At 36.4% G+C, this 14649-nt stretch overlaps 1 protein-coding gene and 1 long non-coding RNA gene across 2 annotated transcripts; one reads left to right on the forward strand and one right to left on the reverse strand.

Annotated features, from left to right (window-relative positions):
- The first annotated feature begins 6942 nt into the window (after nucleotides 1-6942).
- Nucleotides 6943-8142, forward strand: LOC120329221 (uncharacterized). The gene is made up of 3 exons (XR_005567718.2): nucleotides 6943-7079; nucleotides 7573-7737; nucleotides 7815-8142. It is a non-coding gene; the product is annotated as an uncharacterized LOC120329221 (long non-coding RNA).
- A 4328-nt stretch (nucleotides 8143-12470) lies between these two features.
- On the reverse strand, nucleotides 12471-14589 carry LOC120337729 (mitochondrial Rho GTPase 1-like). The gene has a single exon (XM_039405613.2). The coding sequence runs from the start codon at nucleotides 14446-14448 to the stop codon at nucleotides 12571-12573; it is 1878 nt and encodes a 625-aa protein (XP_039261547.1). The 5' UTR covers nucleotides 14449-14589; the 3' UTR covers nucleotides 12471-12570.
- Between the last annotated feature and the right edge of the window lie 60 nt (nucleotides 14590-14649).

The raw sequence follows: 14649 nt of genomic DNA on the forward strand, positions 1-14649 counted from the left end.
GTATGATACGCAAATTTGTTCAATTGTTTCGTCATAATGAATTATCATTGTTAACGCAGGACTATTATGACGTCACGAAGGCAAAATAACCTCGGCGAAGGATTTTCTAGTTTTTGCATCTCAGATTCTAGCTTAGCGCTTATAAATTTCAGTTTAAACTACAGTATAGGAAGGCGTGCACTTGTGATATTCACTGTCTGAATCCAATTCACCTTGGTTGGCTTTTATATAAGGGTACATTGCTGTTTTATTCTTTATATTTAACTTTAGTCTTATTTCGGTGGATGTGCAGAGCGTGTTTTTTTGAAATATATATTTTTAAACATAAAAAATAATGTAATTGAAACAGATTAGCTATTTTGGGGATTAGACATCGTATATACTAAGAATTACATTCATTTTTGGATTGTTTTGTTTTCAGGACTGGTACATATAGTCAAGTTGCCAAATTGCGTATGTCCCCTAGTCATAGACACATTTCTGCCTAAGTCACAGTGCGTCATTATGACGTCACTTGACTGCGTCATACAAATTAACTTGAATCCGTCTACGATCGAAAAATTGAACTATGGCAAATTATTGATTCTCAATGGCATAGCAATATCATTAGGAAGTTTTTTACGTTTTTCTCAAAACTGCTGAAAATGACTTACGCAATTCGGTTATTAGCGTGACGATATGCAACAATGCTCCCATTACCAACTGAAAAAAAGTTTTTTTCTAAATAATTTACGTAGGCCTACTTTAAGTGGCAGCGTACAGGGAATGTGAAAGAGTGTTAAAAATAACTTATTGTTTGTTACTGTTCTTAATAAAAAAATCCCTTTCTCGGTCCAGTAGTCAAGAAGACTTGTCCTTGCATATATAACGCAAAGTTTAAATGAGGATAGTAAATGTGATACTATTATGTTAGTATGATCAAATATATAGGGTGGTCCAAGTTTGTCGGCTTCGGGGGCCCACTATTAATTTTGTATTGTTCGCGGGCCGCAATAGTGACAAGAATAGATAAACAGTGGAATACAAAACAAAAATACTTACAAATAACTTTACAAAATAACTTACAAATAGCTGCAGATTGTTTGATTACGAATTTTACCAAATTTGAGATACGGGAGGGTTACTAAATTTTTTGATATATATATGGGCATCATTTTTTGTAATACCGTTTAGGCTGGTTGCATAAAACACCAGGCAGGAATTATATTGTTCCATACATTAATATTTAGTTATCAGGGATAGCCAACCTAGGCCAATCGATTCCTCATTAGTTTTCTATTAAGTCTATTTTATTAGCATATATTCCCGACCAAAAAATAGAAAGCCAGTTAACAATTTAGACTAGCCAAGCACATTATTCAACTTTGCTAGGTGTCTCAGTTAGCCAAAACACTAGTCGATTCAGTGACATTACTGATGTAACAATATATGCCAAAGATTTTTTTGGTTATTTTTAAGACAAAACAACACCAAATGCGATTTTTGGATTATCCTCCCGCAAATGCGACGCGGGCCACGGAAAATAATACTAAATAATGGAAATACTAGTTCAGTATTAATTTTATTATTTAATATTATTCGACCATAATCATGATATATATATATATAGTAAAACTTCTCCCAAACCTGTATAGTGTATAAGTGTATAGTGTATAGTGATTATTGCCATAATCAATCTGGAGTTCAATAAACCAGAGCATTTAAATTTAAAAAGAATAAATAAATATAATTCTGAATAATATTCCAATCATCAGCTGCAGTTAATGCGGTAAAGGCAATTTACTTCAGTATGTCGGATAAACTTGAGACATCACCCCTAAGGCCAAACAAGTACTATTCGACAAATTAACAATAAGACAAATCTTCAAGACATAGGTTTTTCCTCGATATTTCCTTGTACAACAAGATTCCACACAATTTTCAAACCATGTAGTAGATCTGGATATAAATCCTGATACGTAAATATATATATTAGCACAATTGTAATTTATTAAAATAAATATTACGTTATTAATAAAAAGTTTAGTATATGCCTTCGGCTTTGTACGATAAATAAATAAACTATGATATGCTAAAAAATTGAATGTTATAAAAACGGGTTTTGTAAACGTGATATACATAGGGATGGCAGAATCGACTCCGGATTCTATTCCAGAATGGATTCTTTGGGGATTCGACTGAAATCGATTCCGGTGACTTGGAATCGATTCCTAAGTGTTACAACTTGGATTGCAAAATAAGTATATATAACGTTTTGTGACACATATATGTATAAACCGCTATATGAAGTTGTTATGACGCCGCAAACTTCACTATAATTCTACACTCTCATCCCACTAGCTCGTTCGCGCGGGTCAAGGACACGTGCCGCATTTCATTCGTATATTTTTTTGTCTTCCCTATTGCGTTCATAACTCCTATTTACTTGAAGCAAGATGCATTAGGAAAAGTGAAACGACTGTTGCAATTTTAAGTATAAAATGTTTCCACCGCAATCCGGCAGACCGGAATAGCCAAATAGCTCTCCAATAGAACGAATTAAGCATATATTGAAAATCTCATCAATGATGATTTTGACAGCTTTGAAGCAAGGGGTGGCGACATTGGTAAATGGACCAGGGAGGTGGAGGCTTTAGCTGAGATATCAAAGTATTCAAATGACAGAAATTTTCCAATATCAGCGATCCAGGAAGAAATGTTGCAATGGTGGCCAACAAAACGAAAATTCTTATCTAAACATTGCAGTTATTGTCCAAAAGTACCTTTGTGTTCCATCAACATCCGCTGCATCAGGAAGAGCATTTAGCACAGCGGAGCTTACTGTCTTCAAATTGCAATAGAGACTCAGGGAGGCGTGTGAACGAATTGAACTTTAGATTGCAATAGATTTTTAAGTGTACATACAGACAGTTTTGTTATTATGTTGTTGTTGTTGTTAAAATTCATTTTCCTGGTGTTGTTATGAAAAATAACTTTACTCACCTACTTGAACTATTACTTTGAAATTTTAAGTGGTTATAAATTGTACTCCTTTCCCTAGAAGGCTACTACGTTTATTTTATGTATTTCGGTAATTTCTGTGGAGTCTAAGGGTTTCTTTTTACGTGCGATTTAACTTGGGCCTCATGTCAATATATTTGAACATCGCTCTTTTGTTCCAGTTCATATGGTATTGGTTAGGTGTCTATGTTCTCTCGGTAAGCTATGTACAGGAATTGTGATTCGGAATCGAAAATTTAGGAATCGGATAAGAATCGAATACTTGTAAGTAATCATACTTAGCATCCTTATACAAAGAACAATGAAACTACTTTTATTTAGTCGCATTGTTGGTCGCAATTGCGTGTAGGCAGAAGAAACCTAAATTATACTGATATGGATGTATATCGTAATTGCAACATGTTCCCAGCACTCATGAAATTGGTGTGCCAATGTATCGAATGAAAGATGGATTCAGCAAAATTAAGGAGTCTCACGTCTTTGGGTAACTGTGTCCCGAAGTGGATTAGTTTTTTTCAACTATACGTATATTTATCTAACTATTTTAACTCCTCAGGTTACCGCGCATAAATATAATATCAAGAATAACAGAATTATAGAAGCGGCTTGATATAACTATTTTCATATATATATATCAAAGAATATTTACTTACCTTAATATTGCGACAAAAGTAGCAACGACAACGTCGAATAGTCTCCTGCGAAATAGACAAACCATTCGTCATCACGTAGTCCTGTGACTGCTTCTCTACTTCCCGCTTAAAGTAATTAGCGATATCACATAGTTAATTACTGAGCCGGTATATCGGTTGAGCTCTAATACCGAGGGAGTGTGACAATAAAGATTCATGCCTCCAGTCTCAACGTGAATCAAAATACCAAAGCATACAAGTCACAACTGTAGTTTGCAAGCTTATCGGTTCCTAGTAGTCTACCTCAGGGTGGTTCAAGGTTGCTAGGTTGAAGGACGCAAAAACTTTTGAAGAGGTCTCGCGGGCCGCAAGTCGGAGAAAACCCAAAAGTTATCGAAATATCGCGAGTTTACTTACTTTAAATTTAATAAAAAACGAGAGTTTACCGTTCTAATCAGACTATCATTATGTTGCATGGGTGGCGTTCTTTTGAAGAATATATATAAAGCCTTCAGTTATTTTGAAGTTAATTCTCGAGAATTACCGTTGTGGTTAGCGCATCTCGCGTTTAATGTCGCTTCAAATTATATTCTTTCGCGACAGATATTACTTGAAATCAAACCAGACACTGTGTGATGGGCAAGGAAATACGTTTCCGCCGTTTTTTCCTTATGTCATCTTTTTTGCGACACTCATTTTATTACGAATTGTTATATTGAGTAATTTAAAAACTTGCAGCGTGAACAAGCATCGTCAAATACCAGCTAAGTCCGTCTAAGTTGGTATTTCGTTACCTAGCTAAAAAAACTGGATTCCGTGGCGTTAAGTCGGCTCTGCGTTTCGTCACTACTGTCACATGGCCGACGCTTAAAAACAGAGGAGTGTTTTTACTAAAATAATCGTTAAAAAAAAAGGTTTGAATCTCGGGATCCCAATCCCATTTGAAATAGCTGAAAAAAACTCAAAAACGTTCCTCCCTTAGATACAAATATACGCCAAAAAATTGTTCTGTGAGTCGCACGGACAGGGTTTGGACCACCCTGGTCTACCTTATCAAAAAACTAAGTTTCAGTGTTTATTTTTAATAAAGAAGGTTAATATGATACTTGAAGACGAAAAATAAGCGAACATTTTGAAGTTTGAGTCGTCTGGTGAACTCGTAATATTTTAATAAACACCGATAAACTATATAAAATTCTGCTCTAAAATGTCTGTGGTGCCCCTCTTTGGTTGGTGTCCTAATCACGTGCTTATACTGTTTAATGGTTAATCCTGCACTGTTCTTAACCTTTGTCAGCCTGCCGAACCCCTACGCTATTCCGTAAGCTCCTGTTGAACCCCAAATTTTTGAAGCAAGAGCGCAACCGGAACTTGTTAAGGGTAAGCCGATTTTGTACAAATTCATAGGAAATTTGACCGCCTTCAATTGATAAAATATGAATTCGTTGCCCTACTGTTGAGCATAGGTTGTTTTTTTTTTGAGTAAAATTTGAAGAAAATGATCCGTCAAGAGAGTATCAACTATCAACCACCGAAAGAACCTCTGGTTGCGCCATTAGTTGTAGCGGAATAAATTGCAACAAACAGTAAGCTTTATTTATTCATTAGTGACACTTCTGCTGCTGTTTTTCGGTGACCAACTGAGATTCACGCGGTTTCGTTTCAGAAAGAGAGAATTCCCATGTCATTTTCGCATTGGAGTCACGTTCAGTTGAGCAGGTGAATCCAAACTGTACAGCAGGCCTGCACAACATGCGGGCCGCATGTGGCCCGCTAGATACATCTGTGCGGCCCGCGGGTGTTTGGAAACACGCCACTTCTCGGGTCTAACAATCAAAACCGGCATTGTTCTGCAAGAGCGCCGCTGCTCCGAAATCGTGAGATTTATGTTTTGCAGTAGTTTCAATAAATATCGAACTTTGTGTGAAATTGGTGTGCCCTTCGCGACCCCTAAAATTCGTCGCTCTACCCCGCGCCCCCCAGTTTGGGAAATTTAGATATCTCAGTATTCAGACTTAATCACGTTTAAAACAATATCGGTATACAATCTCACACCCATTGGTGCATATTAGCAACCTATTATTAACCCCATTATTTTTTACTAGAAGTTTATGAAACTGAAGTTTCTATTTTGATTCTTTTTGAATTTAGAATCTAAAAAAACAATTCCTTCATTTATGGATGTTACAGAAATTCTCGCACAAAAGATATTGCTATTTACTGTAAAATTTTAAATAAATTGGAGCAGATTTTGTAGAAAAATGTAATAAGTAAGTCGAAAAAGTACAAAAGAGGAAGATCTATTGCAACTAAACGGCTTGTTTGTCTAGCTCAGTGATTTTCAACCGGTGTTCCGCGAAAAATTGCTACTTTGAAGTATTATGACGTCATTCGAATAATATAAATAGCGTCGATTTGAAAATGGCGAGTTAGAGTTTTGGAAAGTCGGTATAAAAAACTTGTAACCAGAGAAGAAATTGTTAAAGAATTGCTCTTCATCGTCATCTCACCTAACGACCACGTAGAAATGTCTTTATTTCGGCTTTTAAAGCAACACTCAGGATTCACGCAATCACACATTTATCTAATCACAGTATCTTTTTGATTTATTTCGGAAATAACACTGACACCAGTGTGGAGCATAAGAAACTCAATTATCGTCCTAATTAATAAATGTGTGCATCACGCTACAGTACAGCATAGTCATCAGACCAAGTTCTTTTCTTGGATGACATATTCCACGAATGGGATTCCTCGGAATTGCAAAGAGTTTTTGGAGAAAAGAAACGTTGAACCACTCTAAGATTGCGGTGCAATCTATTATTCGATTCGAAGTGCCCAGCTCTAGTCGTTGGAAAAAAGTTGTTGTTGTGTTTTGTTATAAAAGTTGTGCTGATGGGAAGGGCAAACGGCAAAAGCGGCTAAGCGCTATATTAGGATCGTTGACGGGTGATGTTATTTTTACTAAAAGCCCCGCCATGAAATATTCTGTTCTGGAAATTTTATCTTTCAGTGAAATTCAAACGTGACCTAATTTGTCATTCATTTATGTGCACTTGTTATATTCAAGTGGTTCGTAAAATTGAGATACGTATATTAGTAGGTTATAAATAACATGCCGTTTACGCAAATATTGAGGTTCAAAATTTCGAGATTTGTAAAACAACCTTAGATTCTTAGCAAAGCCCATATATACCCAAGTTGCGCAACAATGGAAATTGGCCGCCATTTTCGATCAATGTCGCCTGCGAGGTTACGGCGGTTCTGCGTGATCTTCGGCTAGGCTGGTGTCTTCTGCTATAAAATTATGGGCTACTCGGCGTCTAATTGCAGCGGGAATAGCGAACAGTGCAACTATTGAAGCTATCAGCAGATGCCGAGAGAAGAAACAAATGGGAAAATATTTGTAGAGGCTGGAAATCCGGCCCAGGCAGTTCATTGTGTGAGGTTAGTCAAACGAATAGCCTAATGTCAAACTCACACCAGACAGGCTAGTAATCTGCAGGCTGTACATAGTTTTAGGATGATGTCACATTTAATTATTATTTATATCACGTTGCCGATCCGACTCACTCAAGTTAGCCCAGAAAAGTTACGTTGAACTACTAAGATTTTCTAAACGCTGGTTTCAGGTGTCAGATTAGGAAAACTGTATTTAAAGTCATCCTATGTAATGCAAAGTCAGAAATCAGTGCATTGAATGTATAAGATTCACTGCCATGATTGCCTGGAGTCCTACGGTCACAACAATTCATAGTAATTAGCAGCAGTGTGAATAGAAAATTCGGAGCTAAGTGGAAATAATGCTTTATCTTTCGAATTTCTGAACTGAATGCGTGTTTAGTTAAGTCACTGGCAATTATATTTTGTGGTAAAAATTGGATGCTTGCTATTTCAAAAGTACGTTCATTTTATAACCTACAACTCATTCCATTTTCAGACTCATTTTTGAAAAATATCAATTTGAACCGAAGAGGAAAAAAATAAAATGGGATATAGGCAATATTCGATGAGCCAAATTCACCAGAAAATTCAAATCATCAAAAGCTGAATTAGCTAATATATTGACTGAGATGAAATTTCAAAAAAGAACAATAAGCCTACAGTAAGTTTTGAATGCCAAAGTAATCTGTAATTGTCAGTTTGAATGTCTTGAAATGAATCATTTCACTTACGTTTTAGGTTTGATCAAAACATCCTACTCCAGGTGCCACCAGGACAAACCAGTTGTGCCAGAAGCCTATAATGTTGGGTCATATACAGCACAAGAGTGTGAGACTGCTGCTTAAGCCTCAAGAATGACTTCAGAAGTACTATGGCTTCTGTTTATGCATATGATGTATTGAAGACTGTAGAGGACCCGCTTCGATGGTTAGTTACTACTTTGGGCACAGTGAGTGGACTGTTGCATGTATCCAGAACCACATTACACTGTGTAACACACATTTTGTTACTGGCTTCTGATTATTATTTTCTGAGAACAGTAACACGCAACCACATAAGAAAATTTGGATTTGGATTTTTTTTAATATTGGGGGGAGTATTTTACCCAAATCTCAACAAAACTCTCATTATAACACAGGGGTGCTATTTTTTGTGTTTTTAATTATCCAAATTGTTACAAACTTATTATAAATAACTTTTTAGCAATTAAAAGACTTGAAATTGAACATAAAAACACAGATTATTTGTTAAAGACAATTTCACGAATAGGCACTCATATGTAGTCACCATCGCTTGGCTGACATGAGCAGTCACGACCTTGTAATAGAACTAAGACAAGGAAAGTCGGAATAAAAATTGGGCTTAGCTTTAACCTGGTACACATACTGCAGGAGTTTTAATTAATGTACCTTTTTCATGTCTTTTTTATTTAATTGTTGAAATTTCTTTTGTTGGTCAATCAAATAGCACTTCTTTTCCACGTTTTTTATATTTAGTTATTTACATGCTATTGTTGATCAATTAAATGGTTTTTTTCTCATATCTTTGTTATTTGATAAGTATCATTTCTATTTTTGTTCAATCAAATTACTTCCAAATTGCTCTGAAATATCAGTTTGTTTGCAATGATTTCATGAATCATACTGTTACACCAAAGATTTAAATAAAAATGTTCACTATTCTTATGATGATCATTGCTTGCTTCGTTTTGTAAACACGATTCTCAAGATGTGAATTATGAAAATTTTCCTATTGATTTGAGTCCCTCTTGTGTGGGTCAGAAACGTTTTCAAAACCCATCTGCTAAAACTTCTTGATAAGTATACTTGTAAGTATTTACATTTTTAGAGTGCAAGTTTGTAAAGATCCCAAAATATATATAAAGTTCATGCAATTTTAAAACATTTTCAGATTATGACAAACCTATGAATCAAAGTCATCTTTCCCTATCCAGTGTGTTATTTTTATTCAATACTGTGTATGTATCACTGAGTTGCACTTATTTATTTTTCATGTTCAGACACATTCTCATGATATTGAAAATTTGTCGCTGATCCACTGTACACATAGCCAATTTATTTATTTTTTTCTGATTATTATCGTCCAAACTCCATTGAATTTAGTTTTCAGTTAAATATAAATTACCATCACATTATTCTGGCCGCTTTTGTTTTATTTAACGAATGCAACCCCGGACCCCCCCCCCCCTTTTTTTTTTAAAAACACACACACACATGCTTAACATTGCTTTTATCTAAGAATCCCCCATTTTGTTCAGAAATTTATTGTTAGAATATTATCGTAATTGTTTTTGCCACTGGTCATCTCTCAGTGATAATCCTAATCACATCAGCGTATATGGTGGGGGGTGACTTCGATGGTCGTATCGCTCCCCCCCTGTTCATACCAAAACAATTTGATTTGCTGTAGCTATTTTATTGATGAGTGTATTTTTTGGTTGACAAAGTAATAAAATCTCTCTTTCGTTGTACTGCCATTGGTAAGGGCGTTTACAATTCAATTATATGCAGTGATAGCGTCTGAAAAGGGCAAATTTATAATGTAACATTGCCAACAACATTTAGCTATAGGACAGTTGTAATATATCTTATTTGACGTCGTCTTTACTGTCGAAAATTCAGTTCGTTTTAGTCATTTAGGCCTGTTGTGGTGTGAAACACCCAAACAGGGGACCCCAAATGGCGAAATATGGTATTTCGAATTTGACAGAAGCCAAAAAGAGCCCAAGCTATTTCAGAACGCCCTGGTTGTCAGTAAATTCCGGGACAACCGGGGCGCCAGACGTCAAGTCCGGGACTGTCCCGACCATTCCGGGGACGGCCGATACCCCTAGTCTGGAATAATTTTCCCAATTTTCCGTAGGCTATATGTGTGTGTGTGTGTGCTGACTTGCATTGCCCATTTGTTTTAGTGTTACGAAAAACTCGAAATAAAATTTACTTTACTAACCGTGTGTTGCGTCTATATTTTGTTTGTCACCGAGCGGCGTGGGTTGTTAATGTAAGTGCCTCATATTGGGTTTGATACTGACTGGGACGCCTTATCGGATTTCTGCGCTTCCGGAATATAACTACTCATTTAAATCTTCCCCAATAACCTTTCAAAACTACTAAAATTAGGCTTGTTTGCGTTACACTACTCGACCCGAATGATCGAAAATCGCGTCCATATGACCCCATAATGGGACAAGTTAGTTGCACGGTGTTGATTCTTAGAAGTCAGAAAGCATCTAAAAATGAGGTTATACAGAAGTACATCCAAGCGCGTGACGCCTCTCATTGGCATTTATTTGCGCAATACTACACATAAATAAGCTATTCTACACTACGGATGGTCTGAATGTTGAAATTTGGATATCTGCCTTGATTTATACTTATTTTTACATATTTAATTAGCTCGGAAATAGAAATACTTCCTAATACACAACAAGTTCACAGGACCGAACCCAGGTTAAGAGGCACTGATATACTTAATCATCCTGAACAGTTGTGTGTTTACAAACAAACATTGGAGACTCTGAAGCGTTCCTCTCTTTCTATATCTAGAACATAAAAAAGGAGTTGCACTGACGTCTGTGCAAAAAATAGATCGGGTCGATTGAAGGGCGTGTCCGCATCGAGCAAATACCTTTTCAAGACAGCTTGTTGCTGAAGCCGGAGAAAGTTTGGTGCAATGAAATTCAAATGAAAATCTAGAATATTCATCGACGATGGATAGCATGTAAACATTCTTCGTCTGCGTTGGAAAAGGTTTTTCGACGTCCACACTCAGTCTTTCAAACGGTCTTGATTATTATGCCATTAGGGATGTAAGTTTCAAATATTTTTTTTTTTGAATCGAATTTTAAATCACAATGTTCCGATTCGAATATTTCCGAATCTGATTCTATTTAGTATAATTATCATCATATTATCCTTAACTTTCTTCAAATTTGGAAGAAATATAGTATAAATTTTGATGAAATAACAATAATGATCTTAAAGAATTAGGAAAGTTACTAGAAAAACACACTGCATGGATGTATCAACTACCATAGATCAAAAACCGTCTTTGCAAAGACAGCAAATTACAACAAAATTGTGTTCGCGTTGTCATCGCCATGGGAATACGGGGTCAAAGCGCAACATGCCACGACGTTTTGATGAAATACCTCGTAGCGTCGGACTTAAACCAGGATTAGTTAAGTAACCGCTAAACTAGGTTTTTGATCTCCGGTTAACTATCGAAGTTAAACCGAGTTTAACTAACCTGAGATTAGTCTTAATCCAGGTTTAAGTTAAGTGAGGTTTTTGATCTCCACCATAAGATTTTAGATTATTTCTCAACTCTGCGATAACGTATTTGGAAAAAAGATTTGACTTTGATTAAAATTCAACATTTGGAAAATTATCTCTTTTGGATAATCTTTCTCCAAAATATCAGACACTTGTAAAAATTGTAGAGCATTTGAAGTTAAAAACAATTTAATTTGAATATGTTTGACCTATTTGATGCAGTTCATTCACTCAATGTTAAATAAACATTAAATGAAAAACACATATTTTTTAATATATCTTTTTAGCTTGTATACAATTTGTATTTCATTGTTTTATATTGTTCTTTCCTGCAAGTTACAAAATAAATAATGACGGTAATCTATGTCCTTTATTGAGACTTTTCATAGTTGGCAACCCTACCTGTAGTGTCACATACAATATGCACATTATTGGGATTTTTTTTTTAGGATTTAACTTACATATTTATCCCGGGGGAGAGGAAAGCCGATAAGACGGCTTATCCATATGACGAACCACGGCCTCTCGTCCATAGAATCTTGCACCCATGGATACCAGTCGTAGAAGTAAAAGAGGTTTCATTGCCAGTTACGCCGAAATACGGACCTTCTAATGTTATGGAATAGTAATGAACACTATTAATTTGAACATCCATTAATCCAGATCGAGCAAAATCTCGAAACAGGCGAAAAACATCCATCGGTATCCATCCATTATGACGCAAATAATTTTGTGGCCCCCGGAGCCGACAACCTTGGACCACCCTGCCCTAGACTATGGCTTTTTTTAAACTTTTTTCTAAACGACGCATATTTGTGCCTTCGGCCCCCAACACGGCTCTGTACAATTGGTCACTGATATCTCATAATATGGTATATTATGTAAAGAGCTATTATTTTTAATCAGCTATGGAACACGCTTTCCATTTCACGGATATTCAAGCAATCAGTAACTTAAGCATGTGTCATTTCTTTTCCAAGGGTGAATTGAATTAAACGGGAGAGCAACACTTGTCAATAAAAAAATACTAAATTTAAGATATTGAGGTTAAGGCATTGGTAAGGCACATTCACCCGTCCGAGAAACTAAACTTCTTCACTGATTTAGCACTGAACTGAACATTTATTATATTTTAGTAGTTGATACCATCTGAATCGCCAAGATAAAAATAAGATACAGAGAATCAATTTCGAATGTGATTAAAACTTTGCACGGGTGAAAGTCAATGACTGGGACCTATGTGATGTATTCTTGTAAATTGTAAAACCTATAACACCCAGTATTGCTGTGAATAGTCCTATTTTGAACCAGGTTCCAAAAGAAAATTTATCATATGATGACAATCCTTTTTTATGAGCAGCAAATGAAGCAACAGTTTGGAAAGTTGTTTGACTGCACTCTTTTGTGTGCAAAGAAAACTTTAGAGGGGGTGGAATGCCTTGGCTTCTACAAAAGTCTATTGGCTGCACAGCACAATGTTGCTTTGCAGCAGGAAGGTCAGATTTTGCTGCAATGACCAGACAAGGAATATTAGTATTTGCCACATATTGTTTATAAAGATTTACACATTCTTGAAAGCTCTCAGCGTCAGACACATCATAAAGAAGGCACATCGCATCGCATGTCAGGGCGCCTTCGCCAGATTCCAGTAACTCTGTTGAATCCACCTCGTGTAACAGTAAATATTTCAGGTGACTTTGCACTGAAACTGTGTTTATAGCAAATTCAGATCCACCAGCTACGCCCTTTCGCTCCAACAGCGATTGGAGAAAAGAAGTCTTTCCAACTCCATGAGGTCCTATGACCTTACATGTATAAATTTTTCTTTGCATTGCATGAATATACTTTCTTTTACCAGAGTGTGGTTGAAGCGCAATATATTCGATGGCTTCAGCTTGTGATTGCCGTCCTGTTAATGTTGAATATCCCAAATATGCTAAATACTCCATTGTTCTTGGTAGATCAAGATATGCAGTAAGGGTCCACTGAGAAAAAAAACCTCTCAGTGAAATCCAACCTTGTGAGTTGGTGTGAACTGTTGACAATACATCTGGTCCCCATGGATCATATGGAAACACACTAAAAAGGCTGCCGATTTCCTCTTGATTCAAAAAGCCATCATGATCACGGTCATGAGTACGAAAGACTATCTCCAAAAATTTGTATGTGTCATTAGTGAGTTGACATGCAGAATCTGGTGGAGGCTCTTGAATAGGAGGATACAAGTATTGGTCAGTGAGCTCGAGGTTGTCAGAGTAACCAAATTTTCTCAGAACAGCCCATGTGGTTTCATGACGTCCTCTCTGAATAAACAATGAATGGAGGTAGAGAAATCCTTCAACTGTGAGCTTTCCATCCCTGACACCTTCTGGACAGCTTTTGCATACAACTGTTTTGACATCTTGTAAAGACTGCGAAGCAAGAGGAGTATTAAAACATATTTTCTGAAAATTGCTTAGTTCGTCATCACACAACATACCATCTTTGTCTAAATCGCAAAGACAGAATATCCGTGCCAATGCAATTCTGCAATCATTCTTCAGCATCCCAGTTTGGGTGCAAAAAAGTGGGGCTGTAGGATGCAAAACAGCTTTCTGCGCGAAGTAGAACATCTCACTGATATTTTTGAGAGTTTTTGCAGAACATTCAATACAGGTTTCCACTTCTGGATATTCATTCATGATTGGCAGAATGTCATCCATCTGCGAATCCCCTACCAAGTCCGACTTGTTTCCAACTAGAATGATAGGCATAGGATGCAAAGAGTTTTCCCGAATCACAGGAAGCCATGTATTTTGAACTTCTACTAATGTATCAGAGTCACTGAGATCATAAACAAGGCAGACAACATTTGCTCGACTCAATTCTTGATAAAGCTGCAAGTCATTTTGTTCTGCAGAAGAAAAGTCAACAATATGAGTTGGGACTTTTTCTGGAGTGACATCAGCTGGAATGGTGATCTCCTCAGCTCTCAACGGAACCTCTTCCGCAAACTCTTCGCTAACTAGAGACAAAATCAAGGAGGTTTTGCCAACTTTGGGTTCTCCAAGTAGCAAGATGCGCAATTCTTTCCACATTTTTCTGCCCTTCTGTCAAATTAGTTCAGATAATACTTTATACATTACATTGCAGTGCGAAGAGCAACAATGCGAGCACTCAATGATTTGCTCTATTTATATCTAAGTTCACTGTGAGTGTATTGAAATAATTTGAAGATTTTAGAGCAGCTGTTTATTCAAAACCACCTCTTGGTTAATATATACTTAGGGTTACCATAC

Source organism: Styela clava, chromosome 10 (assembly GCF_964204865.1).
Source record: "Styela clava chromosome 10, kaStyClav1.hap1.2, whole genome shotgun sequence".
In the NCBI taxonomy this organism is placed as follows: Eukaryota; Metazoa; Chordata; class Ascidiacea; order Stolidobranchia; family Styelidae; genus Styela; species Styela clava.